We start from the raw sequence: 21,305 nt of genomic DNA on the forward strand, positions 1-21,305 counted from the left end.
GACGACGGCGACGCTTGTGACCCACTGCTGGCTGTGTTCGCACAGCACCTAGCGACATAGCCAGTATGACTATACTCCCGTAGCGAAGTTAGGCCAGAGCAAGAACGGAAATGTACCCACTCCAAGCACCTGTTACACCTCACCGACACTGACCGATGATGAAGGCGGTTCTGGCAAACGGAACAGAACCAGGGTCCGGGGTTCTTATCAATCCCGGCACGGACCAAAAGCATACGGAGAAGGCACTCCGGGATGTGCCTCTCCCATGACGAAAAAAGACGAACACGTACACTGAGGCGGCAGCCCTTGCCGATGAAGATTCCATCGGGTCAATCCGGTACGTACAACCGGCTGCCATGGGATTGCCCCACAAAGGTCGGAGCTCAAAGTTCCAAACTTTGCGATGCTCATAGTTATCGCACGCGTCAACTACCCTGTAGAAGAATTTTGCATTCATGCAGATTATGGCTGCGCTCTCATCCACCGCAGGTGGGTAGCTATAGTACAACGTGTTGTTGTGGCGCCTCTTCCACTCCATCACATTTCCTGCAGGGCGATAATGTCGATTTTTATGGGGGAACTATGCATCCGTCAATGCCCATATAAACCGATAATCTCCCTATTCGGGTCTGTAAAGGCACAGTTATTATTCGATTTGGCTGAAAAACTTGTTTTTGTTTTATGTTTGTAAATATATTTCAAAAATAAGTGGGTGCATGTGTGTCTGTTGAGAAAACATTACAAAAGAATATTTGTTTCTTATATTTGTACAAATAACAAAATGAAAAAATGCGAGAACGCTTCACAAAATGCCATAAAAATGCTGAAATGCATTATGAGAGATATAAATTTTAGGAATGAAATCTTCAAGATTTGTAGTTTTGGTTGGAAAACAATCATAAATACATTATAACCAGGTTATAAAAAAAAAAACTTAAATGAAAAAAACACTAAAGATAGATACAAAGACTGCATACAAAAGTGATAAAGATAAAGGGTATCTGTTGTATAAATTCTAAGTGGGATGTGGGTATAATGTCACCCTAATGGGTAACATTGGCATAATATTAATAGATTCATTGGCAGTGGACAGTGCCAGTTTACAATTTCAAAACAGCATTGGCTGCCTCCACAACATGGCGAGCAGAAACGCCAAACATATCCAAAAGGACTGTGGGTGGACCGGAACGTGGTACACCAGGCACATACAAGTGTTTGACGGCAAAATCACGATGCGTAGCCAATGCAGAGAGAACGGCTTCGCCCAAACCACCTTGTCTGTAAAGAAAAAAACAAACAAACAAAAAAAGTTACATAAATATATCCACGTACATGTATCTATTATCCAAAAATTGCTTTTCTCAAACTTACTGGTAGTGATCCTCTACAACTACAACACGACCCCCACAAGCACGACCGTGTTCAACAATCAAATCAGCATCCAATGGCTTAACAGTGAATGGATCAATGACGCGAGCATGAACGCCGGCTTTTTCCAGTTCAGCAGCAGCAGTCAAACACTCGTACAAAGTCACACCGGCACCAATCAATAGCACTTGATCGTTGGCCGATTGTTTGACCACTTTACCCTTGCCAATAACAAAAGGTTCATTGTTGTCATACAAAACGGCTGTATTGGGGCGTGAAGTACGAATGAAGCAAACACCTTTGGTATTGGCAGCCAATTCAACAGCACGTTCACAGCTTACTGCATCCGAAGGATAGAATACAGTGCTACCAGGCACAGTACGGAACATGGCAACATCTTCTAAACCCATCTGTGAAGGACCATCCTCACCAATGCTCACACCACAATGAGAACCGGCAAAATTGACATTTGTCTGCGAAATGGCTCCCATGCGAATTTGATCGAAAGCACGAGTAAAGAAAGTGGCAAATGTTGAGGCAAAAGCTATGGTACGGTCACGGCAAGCAGCTCCAATGGCCACTCCCACAAGGTTCTGTTCAGCGATGAAACACTCAATGTAACGTTCTGGGAAAGCTTTCTTTAATTTATCGGAGAATGTAGAATTTTTGGTATCACCATCCAATGCAATGACGCGATCATTACTTTGGGCCAACTTTGCCAATGCAGTGCCATAAGCCAAACGGGTAGCCACTTGCTCGCCTAGTTTGTAGGCCGGGGGAGAGGCCAACTTAACATTGGTAATATCCACAGGGGGAGCAGGCTTGCTCTTGGTGGGTGTTTGAGGTGCCAAAGCTGCTGGCCTGTCAGAGGAGTCCATCATTAAGCCTTGTAAATGCTTAATGACTTCGTTGGCTTTATCGCCCAATGGTTTACCATGCCAGTTATCCAAATCTTCGATGTTGGGGAAAAATTTACCCTTAAAAGTCTTAGCAATAATGGCAGTGGGTTTATTTTTAGTTGAGGATGCCTCATAGAAAGCCTTGCACAATTCCTCTACATCATGACCATCAACAACGAGGGCATGGAAACCGAAGGCCTCCAAACGTTTGCGATAGACATCCATTTGATGCTGCAAAGAGGTGGGTTCCGACTGACCCAAACGGTTGACATCAAAGACAACGCACAAATTGTCCAATTTGTAATGACCTGCGAAATGCAGGGATTCCCAGATGGAACCTTCAGCGGACTCACCGTCTCCAACCACCACATAGGTTCTTGAAAAGAAAATAAATTATTAGAGCCCTCCAAACTAGAGCAACATTTCTTACCTATAATCAGCTTTATCGAAATTTTTACCCACATAGGCCATGCCGGCAGCAACAGCAACACCCTGACCCAAAGAGCCAGTTCCAACATCAATGAAATTCAAACGAGGCGTAGGATGACCCTCCAAATCACTGTCGATTTTACGCAAATTTTGCAACTCTTCTACGGGGAAAAGTCCAGCTTCTGCCCAGGCAGCATACAAAATAGGTGCAGCGTGACCCTTTGACAAAACAAAACGATCACTGGAAGGATCGCGGGGGAATTTCAAATTCAGACGCATGGTATTGAAAAACAATACCGACATTATTTCGGCAATCGAGGAACATGATGTAGGATGTCTGTAAAGAAAAACAAAATTGTTAAGTGATATGCAGAGGAAACCCGAATGTTTGCTCGATTGAATGTTTGCTTGTTGATTTCTACAGGTTAGATTAGATTGCCCACCATTAACGTGAATTCAAATCGGAGGCCAGTTTGGCCTATTGTGATAACCCAGCGATAATAAGAGTAGTTGCGAAAAAAGGGGTTAGATAGTCCCTAGATTAAGTATACAGATGAGAGGAAGAAATAGGAAAAGTAGACCAATCCGATACGCCCACATGTATGTCCATCCTATGGAGGCCTACAGACAGAATGAAGGATCTTATCAAGAGCTTTATCGAAGCCAACCTGTTTGAAAATCACTCAGATCGGTGTAGAACATCGGACTAGAACATAAAGACCTTTCAGACCTGTTTACGAATAAAGAAAGTGTTCCATTGAAGGACTGCACTCATTGATAAGAGAGAAGTATCCCGATTCTTAATAAAATATTCCCACACGCAACTAAACTCGGTCTGAGGTCATGGTTCCTCAGCCCCAGAATAAGGTACGTACTGTTCCGTGAAACAATCTGCTACAGGGCCTTGGCTACCAGGCAAACCGGGGTGTGAATCTATGCGGTTACCGTAGAAACAGAAAAAAGCCCGGGAGTGTGCATTCATTCAATAGGCGGTCATCAGCGATTCACTCCTGCCCAGTTCGTTGACCAACCTTTTCCTGGCCACCACTTGATGGCCCGGGTCACAGCAGAGACTGACAGCCTTCGAAAAGTTAGGTTAAAGTGACAGTCTCTCATCAGACTCGCTTGGACGTTTTCATCCATTGTGAAGCCACAAAAACAGGAGAAGAAAGATGACCTACCGTTGAACCATCCAAATCGCTGTAAAAAGTCCAGCAACTTGCGAATGTTCAATTCCGCTAAATATGGCAAATTCTCTAAGAAATAAAAACCTAAAGTAAAACTCTTTCTGACTGAAAGTACAGGACCAACACAGTTCATATGTTCTTTGGTCTCTTTTTCCTCGACGGCATGTTTTCCCATCAGTTATGACGGACGCAATGACTGAGACAGCTGTTCTAGCCAGTGTGAGCAAAAAGTCAGAAAATTTGGAATGGCATTTTCTGGCATTTCTTAACCAGTTTCGAATTTACAAGGCCCGACGCCAGAGGCTTCAGCGCAACCGGATTGTTTACATATATCATAACATATCGATCGGGCAGCCGCTCTTGCATCAAATCTTTAGAGCCTACAGGATCACAAAACCTCCGCCTGAAAGACGCTTTATACAATGAAAATCCTCTATGACTCCCATATCCCAAAAAAGTCCATTTAAACTATCACTGGGCCCTGAGAAAGGATACCGTAGCCCTGAGATCCCTTTCTCGGCAGATGACACCCAGCCCCTCAACAAGAAATAACTCAATCCCATGGCAGCCGGTTGTACATACCGGATTGACCCGATGTAATCCTTCATCGGCAAAGGCTCCAGCCTCAGTGTATAACACACAACAACAAGAAAGAACTCCCCTAGTACATAATCCACCGCAACGAATATAGCCTACCACCTTGCCAGCCCTCGCAGATCAAAATAATGCTCATACTTCGAGAAACGCAAGGTTCCCGAGTCCCTTAGTCTAAAGGCGATCTTCTTTGCCGCACACCCAACATAAAGGAACAAAGGCATAAGATCGAGCATGACATTTAGCACCTCCCTCGGGTCGCTTCTCCTTGCTCCAGAGATCGGCAACGCCGCGACACCCCGTAACCTCTCGATCATCCTACGGAGGGTACAGTTGCTCAGAGCCTGATGCCATACCAGACACCAAATATGAGGTTCGCCCAAACCATAACCAATATAACGTCCCTGACCCAAGCCCCTATCCACTTTCTACCGATTTGCGAGAGGGCTCAACAAATACATGTCCAATGAATACGCCCAGCTTACGCGGCAAGCTTCGACTTGTGTTCATCATAAATAACAAGAAGCTGCCGCGCGCGTCCACAGATTGCAGATAATGGAATGCTTCGTATACAGGATAGCTGCATTGCAATCTCGGACAGTCAGCAATATCGAGTGAAGTATCTCAGCGAGAGGCCGGATGGCACCAGCTCTTGCTTAAATACTGAGTGCCTGTAATACAAGATATGACAAGGCGAGTTATTGGCGCCTTAGAATTACCCATTACGGAGGCCACCGTAGGGCATAGGATAGCATGTCCGCCTCTGAAGCTGAACGCCTGGTTTCGAATTCGGTAGCTATACCCTCCTAATGTGGCGACATTTGTGAGGAACTATGCCATTTGAAAAAATGCCAAGGCAGCCGTATAAAAACTTCTCCCCCAAAGAGGTGTCGCACTGCCGCACGCCGTTCGGACTCGGCTATAAAAAGGAGTCCCCTTATTATTGAGCTTAAACTGGAGGCGGACAGTGAGAAGTTTGCCCCTGTTCCTTAATCGAATATTCATGGGCAAATTTCCATTTGCAAATACCCACGGCCATAACATTCTTGCGGCGATCCGTCAATTGAACCGGAACGAGTTTACTCACTTATAAAGCTTTACTAGGATCGCCACCTCCACATACAAAAAAAAACACCATGATGACAAAGTTATCTGCGTAGATAACGGCTTTCAACCTCTCCTCCACGTGGGACATGAGAAATCCATGGACAACCAAAAACCACTATACAGAGAATAAAACCCTTTCTTGTGGAGTATCTCCAATCACAATTAAGCACTTCGCTAGTCATGCTTTGGTTATCCTGCCTTTCAGCATCGTAGCAATTACGGGAAGATATTAATTCGCCCATACCATTATGGGCATACACCTAAGCCAGTTATAGGCTTATTGTGCCAATGTGGTATCAGTTAAGTTCCCCAGGAGAGAGGGAATACTCATATCCACCAGAAAAGCATGTATAGACTCTAACTTCACAATTTTTAAAAGCCATTTCAATGCCCATGAAGGCAAGGTGAAGTCGTCTATCCCGAGAGGTGGATAGAAACATATCTTAGGACAAAGATCCCCGGAGATCACCTTTCGTGGCAGCAGCATGCATATAGTAAAGGCAAATCCCATCATTTAGTCATCACGTATTCTAACATAAAGCAGCCCTTTAAAATCAACTTAAGGAGTCACATTACAAATGGTGGTGCCCTTAACAAGTCGCATAGCAAACGGTTCTGCCCTTTAGAACGTAGCAGGCAATATGTCATCCTGTTCCGTCAAATTTTAGAATTCAAACGAAATCACCGCAGAAACAAACTGTCCCTCTGTTATCCTATCATCCACCACGAACAGTGCCTCGCGTTGATACCGTCCTAGAAAATCCACCCACTGGCTACGCCCGAGCATTTAGGGAAGTGCTTCGCATGTGGAGGTGGCGATCCTCGTCGAGCTCTTCTTAAAGCTAGGCTCGGTCATTTTTTTAGCATACTCAGCGATTTAAATGTGGCCGTTCAATGGCACAGATATTAGCATGCAAAATCGTACGTGCGCGCATTCGCCAATCTCTACGCAATACCAATATCAAAAAATAGATCTCACCGTCGTCAAACACATAAGTATACAATCACCGTGATAAAGAGTAGGACATCCAGCCAACTGCTCAAATACAAACAGCATGCCTATGTCAAGGGAAGATCGGTGGAGACTGCCCTGCATGAGGTTGAGCATAACAATGTGCGGACCCACACTCTGATCCAATCCTTAGACCAGTTTCGGGTGGACCCTAGAAACTGAATAAACCATTTGCTAAGGAACAGATGGATAAATAAATATAAGGGAGAAAGTGGCACAGGGCACGCCGCAGGGGGGCGTTTTATCGCCACTCCTATGCAAGACCACCAAAAATGACCTATTACGGATGCTGACTGAGGGGTATTTGAATACGTCTGCTACGCAGACGATGTTGTAATGCTTCTAAGCGGTAAGGATCCGAAAGAGCTATGCAGAAGGGCCGAAAGGGAGGTCTCAATGTTAACCCAGAGAAGACTGAAATATGCCTGTTCGCGACGCACAACGTTTCGTCAATAAGACGATTTCGATATCTGACAAGGTCAAATACTTAGTTGTGATCTTGGATAGGAAACTCAATTGAAAGTGTCACATTCAGAAGCGTACTGAAGGAGAAGGCTCGCAGATGTTGGGCACTAGGTAGACGGGCGGTAGGCTCAAAATGTGTCCTGAATCCGAGGATAGTCCACTGGCTCTACAGGAGCGTGATTAGACCAATACTTACTTACGCCTCAGTAATTTGTTGGACTGCTATGGAGACTATTCTAAATATTCAACCCATTGACATACAGATTAATTGTAAGGCGCCACTGCGGCTATAAGACTTAAGGCAATGGGAGAATGGATTGGGGAAGGGAGCAGCTCATACCATCATAGCATAATCGAGGCGACGATAGGAAACCTGGAAGGAAGGGGTTTCCGATTGGATACCTGAGATGAAGCTTGAGGTCGAGTGCGAGGCACTGCTGCCAGCGGCACAGTCTTAGATTGATGGAACCCTAGTATTGCCATCTGGAAGATCATGTTACACGGCTGGATTAAAGCTAGAGGAGAGAGTGGGCCTGGGGGTCTACATTGAGAACCCAGGGATGAGATCTGTTTTAAAATGCCTGACAATAATACGGTCCTGCAGGCGGTGATCCGGGCAATCACGGAATGCGTGAGGTGGTATGGTGCTTACACGAGGACGTCGAGTGTGAACATCTTTAGCAACAGTAAAATTACCATAAGGGCAATAACAACCAGGACGGTAAGGTCACAAACAGTCTTGCAGTGTAAGAAGGAGTTTAACGCCTTCTGTGAGGATGGTAAAATCCACATCGTTTGGGTGGCGGGCCATAACGGAGTAAGGGGAAATGAAGGGGCCGATGATTTGGCGGTGAAGGCCAGAGGAATGTCGTCAATAAACTTGGTTAACTCGAAGCCTTTCGGGTCGACGCAGTCCGAGTTAAGGGCGTGGGCGACGAATGTGCATGCAACATTGTGGGCAATAACAACCAGGACTGTAAGCACACGAACACTCTTGCAGTGTAAGGAGATTAACGCCTTCTTTGAGGATGGCAAAATCGGCATCGTTTGGGTGCCCGGCCATAACGGAGTAAGGGAAAATGAAAGGGCAGACGATTCGGCGGTGAAGGCCAGAGGACTGCCGTCAATAAACTTGGTTAACTCGAAGCCTTTCGGGTCGACGCAGTCCGAGTTAAGGGTGGGGGCGACGAATGCGCATGCAACATTGTGGAACAGCGAAAATCCTATGGGAGAATCCAGATCGTGAGAAGACGAGGCTATTACTGAAAGGAAGCAAGAAGGAGATCAGTATAGCTATTGGTATCATAACGGGACACATAGGACTACGAGCTCGCTTATGTAAAATCGGTGCGGCAAGTGACAGCATGTGTAAGGCAAAAGGGGAAGATGATGAGACGTTGGAGCATTTCCTTTGTCATTGCCCGGCTTTCGCGTCTAACAGATACCGGCACTTAGGTGGAGACACAATACCAGACATGAACCAACTAAGGGGAGTGGTATTGAAAACAATTAAGGATTTTGTAAGTAGCACGAAATTCCTAACTAAAATTTACTTTTTAGAGATTACTTTATAGTTTTTGGAGCGCACACAACAAGCCGATTACTGGCTAAGGTGTATGTCCCTAGTGGCATGGGGCGGTTTAATATCTGCACCCTCTTTTCAACCTAACCAAAGTAATTTTACTTCACGACAATTCCGGTCCCCGCCGCCCTCTAGATATCGATTCGATGGTTCTGGTTAACCCACCTAAATTAAATTGTGGTTATATTAAAAGAACTGCCATTGTATCAAACAAAATAGTGGAGATTTTGATAAAATAATAAAAAAAAAACTCGCACTACATTCTACTCAACCAAATTTGAATGTGCCATTCGTAAGTCGATAGTACTTAATATTCAATTAACTTATTCGCTGGATTTTTTACACGACAATATATGTGTGCAAGTATGGCGACAAAAATAATTTTTGTCCACGAAATATGCTTTGTGATATACAAAATTAATCAACATTATGCAATGGTAGTTTTCGTTCTTGACAATCAAATGGTGCTAAATCTAAGCAGTGAGACAGACCCCCACATTGGCTTTCATATCAGCAAAAAAACACAAATGCTGATACTGAGTAAGGTATGCAAGTACGTATTTGGAAAACATTGAGTGAGGTACATAAAAGTATGCACATACATACATACGTATATATAGACATATATTGTATATTTTTATGGATAAGCTTGAAATATGCTCCATAATAATATGAGCTGACATTCATAGACAGACATAGATAAAGACAGTCTTCTCGAAATACATAGGTAAACTAAAAAATCTAATCTAATGGGATGGGAAAGAATTGCAAATAATCTTTGAAAAGAAATAAAATCAGTTTAACACCAATATCATCAAAGGGTAAAGTGGGGTAGGTCTAATAAAATCCCATTGCGTCTCAACACTTAAGCCCGCAACATTAGATTATTGATTATCATTCATTAAATAGTACTCTGGACAATCTCTGGTTTCATCAATCGATTATTGTATCAATTCGATTGATAATATTTTTGTTAAACTTGCATTTACCCTCCACCAGATTAATTCAATCAATGAATTCATTTTTTTCCCAAGCATATTTTAATTTGATAACGTCACTTTATGGTAATAAACACAAAAACATGTCAGGCAAGATAAAAGTTGATGTAAAACCATGTTGAACAATACAGCCCAAATCCACTTGAACTAATCTTCCCAACCCGTTTACACGAAGCACAGTGGGATAGAAATAAGATCTGACATTTTGGAACGGATAGAAATATCTTCATGAAATTAGTTATAGCTGAGGTGTTATCCGGTTATCCCAGGGGCCCATTGGTGGGACTTCAAAGTTGGTCACCTCGGCCCTACAAAATTTTGTTTGGGCTGTCAAAAGCGCATTTATGGTCCGATTTTCGAAAATTTTTCAAAATTATAACTGTGTACCATGCTACTCGCCTATGCCGACGACATTGATATCATAGGTCGGTCACCGGAAGTAGTAACTGCAGCCTTTGAAAGAATCGAAAGAGAGTCAGTGAAAATGTGTCTGGCCGTAAATGGAGATAAGACGAAATGGATGGTTTCAGCTCCCAAAAAGCCTTGCACAACCGAGCAGATAAAGAAAATAGAGAAATTTGGGAACCACAACTTTGAGACAGTCAGTAACTTTATCTACCTCGGCACCGCCGTAACCAAAACGAATGACACTAGTTTTGAGATTAAGCGCAGAACAATACTGGCAAACAGATGCTACTTTGGACTAAGTAGGAAGTTTAGAAACAAGGCCACCTCTCGACAGACGAAGATTACGCTATACAAGACACTGATACTACCCGTGCTGTTATATGGTTCTGAAGCATGGGTTCTTATGAAAGCAGATGAGGCAGTGCTAGGAGTATTTGAGAGAAAGATTTTTCGTAAAATATATGGACCAGTTTGCGTTAACGGAGAATGTAGGCGACGTATGAGCCACGAGCTGTATGAAGACGATAGGATAGTTACACGCATCAAAATACAACGGCTGCGTTGGCTAGGTCATGTTGTCAGAATGGATGAAGAAGCTACAGCAAAGAAGTCTTTTGAAGGCAAACACGGTGGTACACGCAAACCGGGGAGACCAAAAGCCCGATGGAAAGATCAAGATGTTGGAGACACCTCGAAACTTGATGTCAGAGATTTTAGAATGAGCGCAGAAGATCGAGGCGCTTGGAACGTTATTCTACGTTCGGCTAGTGGAACAAATATTCTGTCGTAGCCAATTAAAGTAAAGTAAGTACCAAGTGATGCAGTTTGTTCATTGCTTGTATGTTTGCAATACAAAATACACTTTTGTGAAAAATAAAATTCAAAGTGAAAACATCATAAAACCAAAACTACTAAAGATATCGTTCTAATTTTTCACAAACTTGTAGATGAATATATTTTTAAAAAAATGAGTAAAAATTTTGGCCACATGTCTTGATGAAAACACCAAAAATCCCCACACTGGGGAAAGATGTTTGCAAAATTGGCATTTTTTTAGTAAAATGTCCGTAAAGGCCTTAATTCTTGGATGGGTAAACATTTTTTTGCATGCAATTAGTTATTATTTTGGGGCAACGAAATCTTCTTTTATATATAACAAGTAAAAAGGCGTTAAGTTTGGCCGGGCCGAACTTTGGATACCCACCACCTCGGGTATATACGTAAACCACCTTTCATTAAAAAACGGTGAAAATGAATACCTTATGCCCCATAGAAGCTCTATCGAAATATGTTCCGACTTGGACCAAATACTAATAAGTAAAAGTCATTGTTCAATTATGTATAACAAACCAGTAAGGAAGGGCAAAAGTCGGGCGGTGCCGACTGTATAATACCCTACACCTACCCTATAAGTACAATGTGGGACCTATATCCAATTCTGAACCAATTTTGATGGACCTCGGCAGCAAATATGTTCAAACTGTAAAAACTACGGTTGACAAATGACAACATTATGGCAAATTACCCAAAATCTGACGAACGTATATATGGGAGCCATATCTAATTCTGAACCGATTCCAACCAAACTTCTCAGATAATGTGATAGTCGTCGGGGAAAATCGGGCAATATACATATATGACAGCTATATCTAAATCTTGTCCGATTTCTATGAAAATCACCAGTAATATTGTGAGTTGTAAGAAAATCCTTCCTCCAAATAACAATAATATTTCTCAATATCAGCCGAACATATATATGAGAGCTATATCTTAATCTGAGCCGAGTTCGAGCAAATTCCTCGGATACTGTGGCACACGTCGTATCCGTGTGTATCCGTCGTCGTATATATATATATATATATATATATATATATATATATATATATATATATATACTACTAAAGTTATAATACCCTGTACCACAGTAGTGGTGTAGGGTATAAATATTGATATATTTATGTCGAAAAGCCTAATATAAGTCACTATGTCAAATTTCGGTGAAATCGGATTATAAATGCGCCTTTTATGGGCCTAAGACCTTAAATCGAGAGATGGGTCTATATGGCAGCTTTACCAAAATCTGAACCGATCTGTGCCATATTACAGAAAGATGTCGAAGAGTCTAAAGCAACTCACTGTCCCAAAACCTAATATCGAGAGATCGGTCTATATGGCAACTATACCCAAATCTGAACCGATCTGTGCCATATTGCAGAAAGATATCGAGGGGTCTAACACAACTCACTGTCCCAAACTTCGGCGGCATCGGACAATAAATGCAACTTTTATTGGCACAAAACCTATATGGCTATATGGCTGGCCTAACAAAACTCACTGTACCAAATTTCAGCAAAATCGGATAATAAATGTGGCTTTTATGGGCCTAAGACCCTAAACCGGCGGATCAGTCTATATGTGGGCTATATCTAGATATAGTCCGATATAGCCCATCTTCGAAGTTAACCTACTTAGGGACAAAAAAAGAATCTGTGCAAAGTTTCAGCTCAATGTCTCTATTTTTAGAACTGTAGCGCGATTTCAACAAACAGACGGAATTTCTGTTTGTTTGTTCGTTTGTTGGTTTGTTTGTCTGTTCCGTATAGACTCAATAACGGCTGAACCGATTTTCTTGAAATTTTTACAGATGGTGCATAATGGTCCCGTATTGAAAATAGGGGATCTCGGAAATGGGTAGTGCGATTTAACCGAAATTTTTTGTCTAAATTTCGAATGGGGTACCTAGGGGCGCCACCCCACACCCAAAACCTATCTAATATATATTGGGTTGCCCAAAAAGTAATTGCGGATTTTTTAAAAGAAAGTAAATGCATTTTTAACAAAACTTAGAATGAACTTTAATCAAATATACTTTTTTTACACTTTTTTTCTAAAGCAAGCTAGAATTAACAGCTGATAACTGACAGAAGAAAGAATGCAATTACAAAGTCACAAGCTGTGAAAAAATTTGTCAACGCCGACTATATGAAAAATCCGCAATTACTTTTTGGGCTACCCAATATATTGACCAATCGCGACAATATGGGATTCAAATGAAAAGTATTTAAGATTAGAAAACATATCTGATATCCAATTCTCGGACCAAGTGTTTGGGGGACCACCCAACCCCCAAAATACCCCTAAATCGTAATATGGGACTCAAATGAAAGTTATTTGCGAGTAGAATACGAATCTAATCAGATATCCGAATGTGGGACCAAGTTTCTGGGGGTCCATCCCTTCCCCAAAACACCCCCAAATAGGACTTATTTACTGGACATGGCAATATGGGGAAGCTCTATATTGATAGTTTTTAGGGCCCATACCCCAAACCGGACCTATTTACTTTCTTTTGCAATAAGGGGTTGAAATATAAGGTATTTGAGATTAGAGAACGAGTTTAATATCCAATTGGAAATACTGAGTTGGCATGCCATGGGCACCACAAAGAGAAGCTTTGCTGGGAGCTACCGGGCGCGTCCACAAGTGATGGATAGCAGAATGCTCCATACGGAGTAGCTGCAACTGCAGTCGCGTACAATCAGCGGAATCGAGTGGCCATCAAGTTCCCGTGGCGATCGGATCGCTTTATACACATGTGGCTACAACAACAACTAGGACTCGCATATACTTCTAAGTCCTGACCTGACATATACTACTCAATACTACGATACATAACGTATTGCTCATGTCTGGAAGCCTGCCTTTGTTAAACGGCGACCGTTGGAGACCGCCCTGCACAAGCTTGTGCATAGAATAGAAGAAACTTTCCATGTCAAGAGTGCCGTTGCAGCTACTCTGTAGTGAGCTTTATACTACCCGCAAACTGTGAATGCGCCCGGTAGTTCGCAGCTAAGCTTCTCGTGGCAACAATGACCACCATACATATCGAAACTCAATGTCCCAACGTGTGTGGTGCTCGCACCTAATGGCTAGTTGAGGCGCCAGGAAGTCCTTCCCCGCATCCTTCTGTAGTAACAACGGAAATATTTAGTTATTTACCATAAAGTCCGTATTCATGAGCACTCGATCAACTTCGTTGTTCTGCGTGTGCCCCCTCCTATCCTGTGGAAAATTCGTCTTGATCAAAAGCCTTAATTTGTCATTTGTTGTCCCTGCTCTTACATGTCATCTTCTAACGTTTTAGTTTTGACATGCGTTTTTAGGTGAAACTTGGGAAAATGCACTTTAAACGACGCTACTTGGAGTTTACTGAAATTTGGTATGCCGATGTGGGTTAACCCCTGGAACGTGAATTTGAAGCCCGTTTTTGTGGCAAACCTAGGCAATATGGATATGAAGCGAAAGGTATTAACGAGTAGATAACAAATATGCCTAAAAATTTAACCCAGACAGGACGACCCAAGGAAACACGCCGCAATCGTCAATTCCTACAAAAAAATCGCACGGCTGCTATCCTTTTTCATTCTTGTCACATATCTTCGTGACAAAGTTTCTAATGCTGAAAGGTCATCGATGTAACTCAAACATTTGACGGTCCCGTTGGTTAAGATAGCTCGGCTTATTGTGGGTCGTGGTTTCGTTTTCCGTCAGAGCCTTGAGTCTGTCGCTACTGTGTACCATAATGGACTACAATTTATCTAAATGTGACTGTAATGGGGCCAAGTCGGCGATCTTTCGACAGCGTGCAGGAGGACAGATATCGACGAAGACTTTTAATGTCTAGCGGTTGGAATATATGTATGTATATATACACACGAGGATTGTATACACTTTATAGAGGGTTTCACCAGCGACCTACATATTTACCGGAATGACTTTGCTCAACAAAAGGAGCTTGCCCAGGGTCGATCACACCCACATTCATCTAAAGCGTCTTGGATAGTTAACATAGTGTTGTTGTTGTTGTTGTTGTTGTACCAGTCTGTTGTGCACAAGGTGGTAAAGAACTCCATCGGGTCAATCCAGTACGTACAACTATCTGCCATGGATTTTATTTATTTATTGTATCCATTCCGTACTACAAAGCCAAACAAGGCCTATTAAATATAATTGACAACACTTCATTTCGTGCGAACGTTATTTTTACCACCAAAACAAATTAACTCTATCTTCGCATAGTAATAAAATATATTTATTCATAATTTGACAGTTTTGTTGAGCGTATTTTAATTTATGTTCTGCTTTCACCTGCTGGAATGATTTGATTTTAGCGAAATCTAAGGTATAATGTTTGCGAAAAAAAACAGAAAAGAGTGACAAAAAGTAATGATAAGCAAAAACCATTGATAAAGCCGGCACTTTCGAAAAACAGACAGAACAAAAGCACATCTCTCTCTAAATAACTATAAGGAACGAGAACAAAGATATGCAGTGTTGCTATACTTTCAAATTAACCTATGAATGGGTAGAAAAAAAGCTAAGAAAAAACAGTTAGGAGAGAATAATATGGGGAAAGAGGATTGAAATTGCAGAGAAATTTTTGTGCTCTCAAATGTGACAGCAAATGTCAAGCTTATGGGTGTCGGTAATTATTTAATTTTTCTTCAAAGCAGCTCTGCCGAAAAAATAAAAAAATCAAATTTACAGCAAAAAGAAAAGAAATAAATATACACACATCGAAAGCTGCGACTTCTCGAATCCTATATACATGCATTACGCCATAGTTTCCTTCACGGGAAAGGATATAATGCATATTTAGAAAAAGGAAACGACGCAAACTGCATGCCATTGAGAGCAGAATTCCGCTTGCGGCATGTTATTAGATTATCTATATTCCCAAGCGCCACAAACCAGTCTACGTGCTACGTTTAAATTATTTATCTATATATAATTTATCTATGCCATGCGCTTATCATTGAGATAGTGAATTTAAAAAAAAAATAAGAGGGTGTGTCAATCGGTAGCAAACTCCTATGGTGAGATGTAAAGATGGCGTAGGGTGTTTTTTTACACTGGTGAAAACAAATTTACCTTTTTCTGTACCAAACTTGTTCACTATAAAAATTTTTGACTTTTCTACCTGAGCAAGAACAGAACAAGCTATTTTAAATAATCAAAATTTATTGAAAATTACCCATGACTTGCTTAAAAACAATTGTTTAGTAAACTTGCAATAAGATTGGACATTCTTCACAGGTAAAGTCTCTTTGGGTTAATGATTTTATTTTACCAAGATATTACTAACAAGTAAACGCCGTCCTACAAATTTTTCACACAGTGGTTGTGAATGTCTCAAATAAAAACATTTTGTTTTGCCAATTTCTGTCAATTTTTCAAATTTGGCACAATTGTTGGAAGTCTTAACAAAACACGGCATGGAAAAATTTAGCCAAATCGTACAAAAATTGCGGCTTGTAAGGGCTCAAGAAGTCAAGTAGGGAGATTGGTTTATATGGGAGCTTTATCAGGTTATAGAACGATTTGAACCGTACTTTTACTATGTGTAAAATTGTAGCTAAATGGGACCGAAATCGCGGCTTTCATGGGTTCATGAAATCAAACCGAGATATCGGTTTATATGGGGGCTATAACAGGTTATGAACCGATTTGGGCCTTACTTGGCACAGTTGTTGGAAATCATAATAAAGCACTATGTGCAAAATTGTAGGTAATTCGGACAAAGATTGCGGTTCCAGGGGCTCAACAAGTCAATTCGGGAGATCGGTTTATATTGGGCTACATCAGGTTATCGACCGATTTGGAACTTATTTGGTACATTTGTTGGAAGCCAAAACAGAATACTATGTGCAACATTGTAGGTAAATCGGACAAAAATTGCGGTTTCCAGAGACTCAATAAGTAAAATCGGGAGATCAGTTTATACGGAAGCTTATATCAGGTTAAATACCGATATGAACCTTACTAGGCACATTTGTTGAAAATCGTTACAGAACAAGGAATGCAAATGTTAACCAAATCGGATGAAAATTGCGTGAGATCGGTTTAAACGGAAGCTTATATCAGGTTAAAGACCGATATGAACCTTACTAGGCACATTTGTTGAAAATCGTTACAGAACAACGAATGCAAAATTTTAAACAAATCGGATGCAATTTGCGGCTTCCAGTGGCTCAAGAAGTCAAATCCGGAGATCGGTTTGTGTAGGAGCTGTATCCAAATCTGAACCAATGTGGTCCATTTGCAATCCCCAACGACCTACATCAATGGCAAGTATCTGTGCAAAATTTCAAGCGGCTAAATTTACGCGTTCGATCGCTATCGTGATTTCGGCAGACGAATGACAAAAAGAATGACTAGATTAGTATACCCCCATCCTATGGTGGTGGATATAAAATGGCGCAAACTGGACCTAGTGCAACTGTTTCAAATTTTGTCGAAATCGAGCAATAAATGTGCCTTTCATCGATATATAGCTATGTCTAAATATGGTCCGATATGGACCATGTTCTGTTCGACGATCGAGATGTCAAGTCCAATTCACTGTTCCGAATTTCGGACAGTAAATGCGGCAGTTATGGGCTTCAGATCTGTCTATATGGCGACTTTATCTAAATAAAGTCCGTGTTGGCCCATAAAAGAACTTAACCTGCGAACGGCAAAAATATGGATTTGTGCCAAATTGCAGCTCAATATCTCAATTTTTAAAAGCTGTAGCACGATAACAACAGAAATGCGGAAAAGCACACGGATAGCGTTAAATCGTCATAGAATTTTACGACATTCAAGAATATATAAACTTTGTAGGATCGGAAATTTACATTGCGAAATGTTGCGATTGGAATGACAAAATTAATATAACCCCGACATTTAGTGGTATAAAAATATCACCCATTTCTAGAAAAAGCCATTCCTCAAAACTTTGCAACCCTCACAGAAGCAGTGCAATCAAACATTCAAACACAAACTTCAGTGGTGTGAGAAGTTGCCGAGTATTTTTTGTTGCTTGGTTTTTTGGTTTTACGAAGCACTATCGCCCGTCAAGGTCAAAAAGGTCACAATAGAGATTGTAGTAAATTATCGGACATGCTGCGGTCAAAATTTTATTTAAAAAATCGTATTTTTTGAATAATTATGAAACTGTATGCTGTGTCTGTATGCCATACGATACGATGAAACCACGTGTTCCAGAGACACCAATACACATATGGATGTGTATAGTAATTCATGTTTTTGCAAAAGAACAAAAAAAAAAAACTTGTAAAGTAAATGGAAAAAAATGTCTTTGCAAATCGTTTCTAGTTCACGGTTAAACTACTTTTACTAACGCATTATTATTTTATGGGTATCTTGAATTTTCATAAATCGAAGGCTTTTGGAAACATATTTGAGTGCAGCAAATGCAAAATGCGTATATGTGTACAGAAATATTTATGTGCATACATATGTAAACTTACCCGGATTTGGAAGCCTGAGTTGAGGTAATGGAATGAATACGCAAACGTTGTGCAATATCCTTCAATTCTTGTATAGCTTTAGCTTCGGGCTTATGGTACGACATTGTGGAAACGCGTTTAATTAATTAATTTGTGTGTTTAACAAATAATATTTTACTGCTGCACTTTGTTCTATAAAACGATTCGGTTGCGGTCGTTGTGTTGTTGTTGTTGCTTGAGTTCTTCAACGTTTCTGAGCTGTTTCGTTGTTTAGCGGCCGGCTTTCGAAATCAAACTGACAGTTTGATTTAGTGTAGAACTTTAATAAATGCTGATGCCAACAAGAGCGAATGGTGAGCACAGTTGCCACATTGGAGATTGTCTTCTATTGGAATTGAAAAAGTGGGAAATTCGGTGTGGAGTTGAAAAACACCCAACAGAGGAGTGGAATTTTTGTTTTGATTTACTATTTTAAAAGAGCTTAGGTCAAACGACTTTGTCGTTGATGTTTTTGTTGTAGCAGTGTGTTTTGTTTTATTTTTTGTCTGCTTGATTCTGTTGAATATCCTGATTCAGGAACTCCACAGACGTACGTACCTTGATGGTTGAAAAACCACTTATATTTTGTGACAGCCAGACTTGTTGTTGTAGCAGTGAGTTATACACTGAGGCGGCAGCCCTTGCCGATTGAACTGCCATGGGATTGAACACTTTTTTTTGTAACATAAATAAACGTATCAGTCGCCATATAAATTGATTTTCCTGTTTTACTACTCAAGGCCCTTGGGTTTCAAATTATTTTTAGATTATCAAATGTCTTCTGGTCGAAAAACAGGGGCAGTGACAAAAAGGTGCACGATCCTGACATTGAAGCGACGAGTCAGGACTCCTATCAGCAGTCCGTGGTGATGCTTCTTCAGCCTCAGGAAGATTCTCGGACATAGGACCTTTGCCACACTGTATGTAACCGATAATAGCTGTGTTCGGGAACTCAAAAATTTGTGCAAATTTGTTCGCGTACTTTATTTGCCAGCAGAAAAGAGAGAGAGCAAATTTTGACAGTTCAAAAATAGAGAACCTGCAAATTTCTATTGGGACTTTTTTTGCCAGCAGTAATTTGCAAGGTCACCTGTTTTATGAAAAACAGCCGTTACATAAAAATACAAAGACTAACACCAAAATGGACCAAATTGTTTATTGGTAATTATTAAATTGGTTTCATCTTTATTCACTTTTAATGAAGATTCATGGCAGCAGCTAGTGTTCAGGTAACGGAAACTCAACAAATGAAGTTGTAATTTTACCCCAAGTCGGTTGCTCTATATTCGAAGGTAAGTGCAAAAATTGCGAATTGTTTGGAAAATCTTGAAAACATTTGTAAACTTCCAGACACAAACATTGTATCCTTCCTGACACAAAGAAAAGAGCAATTATCGGCTTCTAAAGTGTTTTGATGGAGTCATCCTCATCGGGAAGCTACGATGAAACCAACACCGTTCCTTTGAATTTCTTAAGGAGGGATGATTGAGTGGGTCTAGCTGGGCAGTTAAACAATTGACGCTCAGTGGAATTAGAAAAAATTAGTGCAAATTACTCTGCCAATTGTGAATGGATACAGATATCTTCAATGATAACAAAGTGTCCGTAGACGCCACATGACCAAATAGAAAACTCTCTTAGCCTCACATCAGTGGTCGCAGTAATTTGTCCAGCCACAATATCCAGGAGCATTTTATGGTTAGTTCAAGATTTCTTTGTCAGCACAACAAGTGTAAATGAGTTGTTGGATGCCCGGATGGAAATTGTCCAACGGGAGGAGCGGGAAGAGTAGTCCCTCATGCGTCTTGTCTACTGATGAGAGAAGGGAGATTGGTCTGTACGACTCCCCCATGCTCGTGTCCTTTCCAGGTTTCAGCAGCGTGATCATCCTGCCCATCTTCCAAACATCGGGTACTATAATAGTGTTCAGATGGGCTGAGGACAGTTTTAAGATAATCGACTCCAGGCAGATCCACATTCTTCAGCATCAGTGCAGAGATTCTGTCTGGAACCAGCGCTTAGCGCAACCTGGCGCCACGGCCGACATTCGTAGCTTCGTGCGCGGTTGTTGTTGTACACTAAAAAACTCCATCGGGCTAATGCGATATGTACAATCTGCTGCCATGGGATTGCACGGTAATTTGTGATGGCAGTCCAGCGCCACGGAGATCGCGAATACGACGAATGGCTCCCCCTTCTAGCCTTGTCACTCTCGGCCCAATAAATTGACGTTTATCTAAGGAAAATACCTCAAAAGTATCGCTAGCATTTTTTATTTCAAAAAACACTGTTTTCCAAGCAAGCAAATAAAAAACCTATTTGCTGTTTTTCTGCACATTTTCACTGGAAGTCGTTCGCGTAATTTTGCTTGCAAATTTTTTAAAGAGAGTAAAAAGGATCTTACACTCCTACAAATTTTTGCTGGAAAATTTTTACTGCAGAAATACGCGAACAGACCTAATATCCTGTATCACAGTGTAGGTTTTAATAAAACAGTTCCAATGTATAAAAAAACGCAATCTGTGTAGGTTGGCGTGTAGTCTTCAAAATAGCTACTCGACAAAAATAACCAATACATTTAAACTAAATGGATACCTATTGTTGCTCACTTATGCACTGTCTACAAACCTCAAAAAGGGGATTTTGAGTTAAATTCATACCGATTCATTGGTGTTTTTTTAATTACAACAAGTAGTCGCTGTAGAACGAAGGAATAAAGAGGCAATAAGATCTTTATGATGAAATTTATTTAAAGTGCATATTTATTGTTTGTTCAAAGTGCATGTGTATATAAGAAGCGCTATTCATCGGACAATCCTGGCAAAAAGTATCTTGTAAGGGATATAAAATATACTAGCAAGGAAAGGCAAAACTCGGGCGGAGCCGCTATAGAATACCCTACAATTATACATTTGGGTAATAT

General features: G+C 41.0%; 1 protein-coding gene across 1 annotated transcript; it reads right to left on the reverse strand.

Annotated features, from left to right (window-relative positions):
- Positions 1 to 695: 695 nt before the first annotated feature.
- LOC106088470 (transketolase-like protein 2) lies at positions 696 to 18,647 on the reverse strand. The gene is made up of 4 exons (XM_013253992.2): positions 18,365 to 18,647; positions 2,698 to 3,033; positions 1,372 to 2,643; positions 696 to 1,278 (listed from the first exon to the last, which is right to left on the reverse strand). Exons 1-4 carry the CDS (start codon positions 18,466 to 18,468, stop codon positions 1,101 to 1,103), a joined length of 1,890 nt encoding a protein of 629 aa, XP_013109446.2. The 5' UTR covers positions 18,469 to 18,647; the 3' UTR covers positions 696 to 1,100.
- Between the last annotated feature and the right edge of the window lie 2,658 nt (positions 18,648 to 21,305).

Source organism: Stomoxys calcitrans, chromosome 2, assembly GCF_963082655.1.
Source record: "Stomoxys calcitrans chromosome 2, idStoCalc2.1, whole genome shotgun sequence".
NCBI classification, from domain to species: Eukaryota; Metazoa; Arthropoda; class Insecta; order Diptera; family Muscidae; genus Stomoxys; species Stomoxys calcitrans.

What these genes read in the sequence shown, in the direction of transcription:
- LOC106088470 (XM_013253992.2), bottom strand. Translation starts at nt 18,468, where the DNA reads ATGTCGTACCATAAGCCCGAAGCTAAAGCTATACAAGAATTGAAGGAT. An exon ending in ACTCAGGCTTCCAAATCCGG is followed by an intron (nt 3,034 to 18,364) that starts GTAAGTTTACAT and finishes TTTTCTTTACAG; the next exon opens with ACATCCTACATCATGTTCCT. An exon ending in GTTGTAGAGGATCACTACCA is followed by an intron (nt 1,279 to 1,371) that starts GTAAGTTTGAGA and finishes TTTTCTTTACAG; the next exon opens with ACAAGGTGGTTTGGGCGAAG.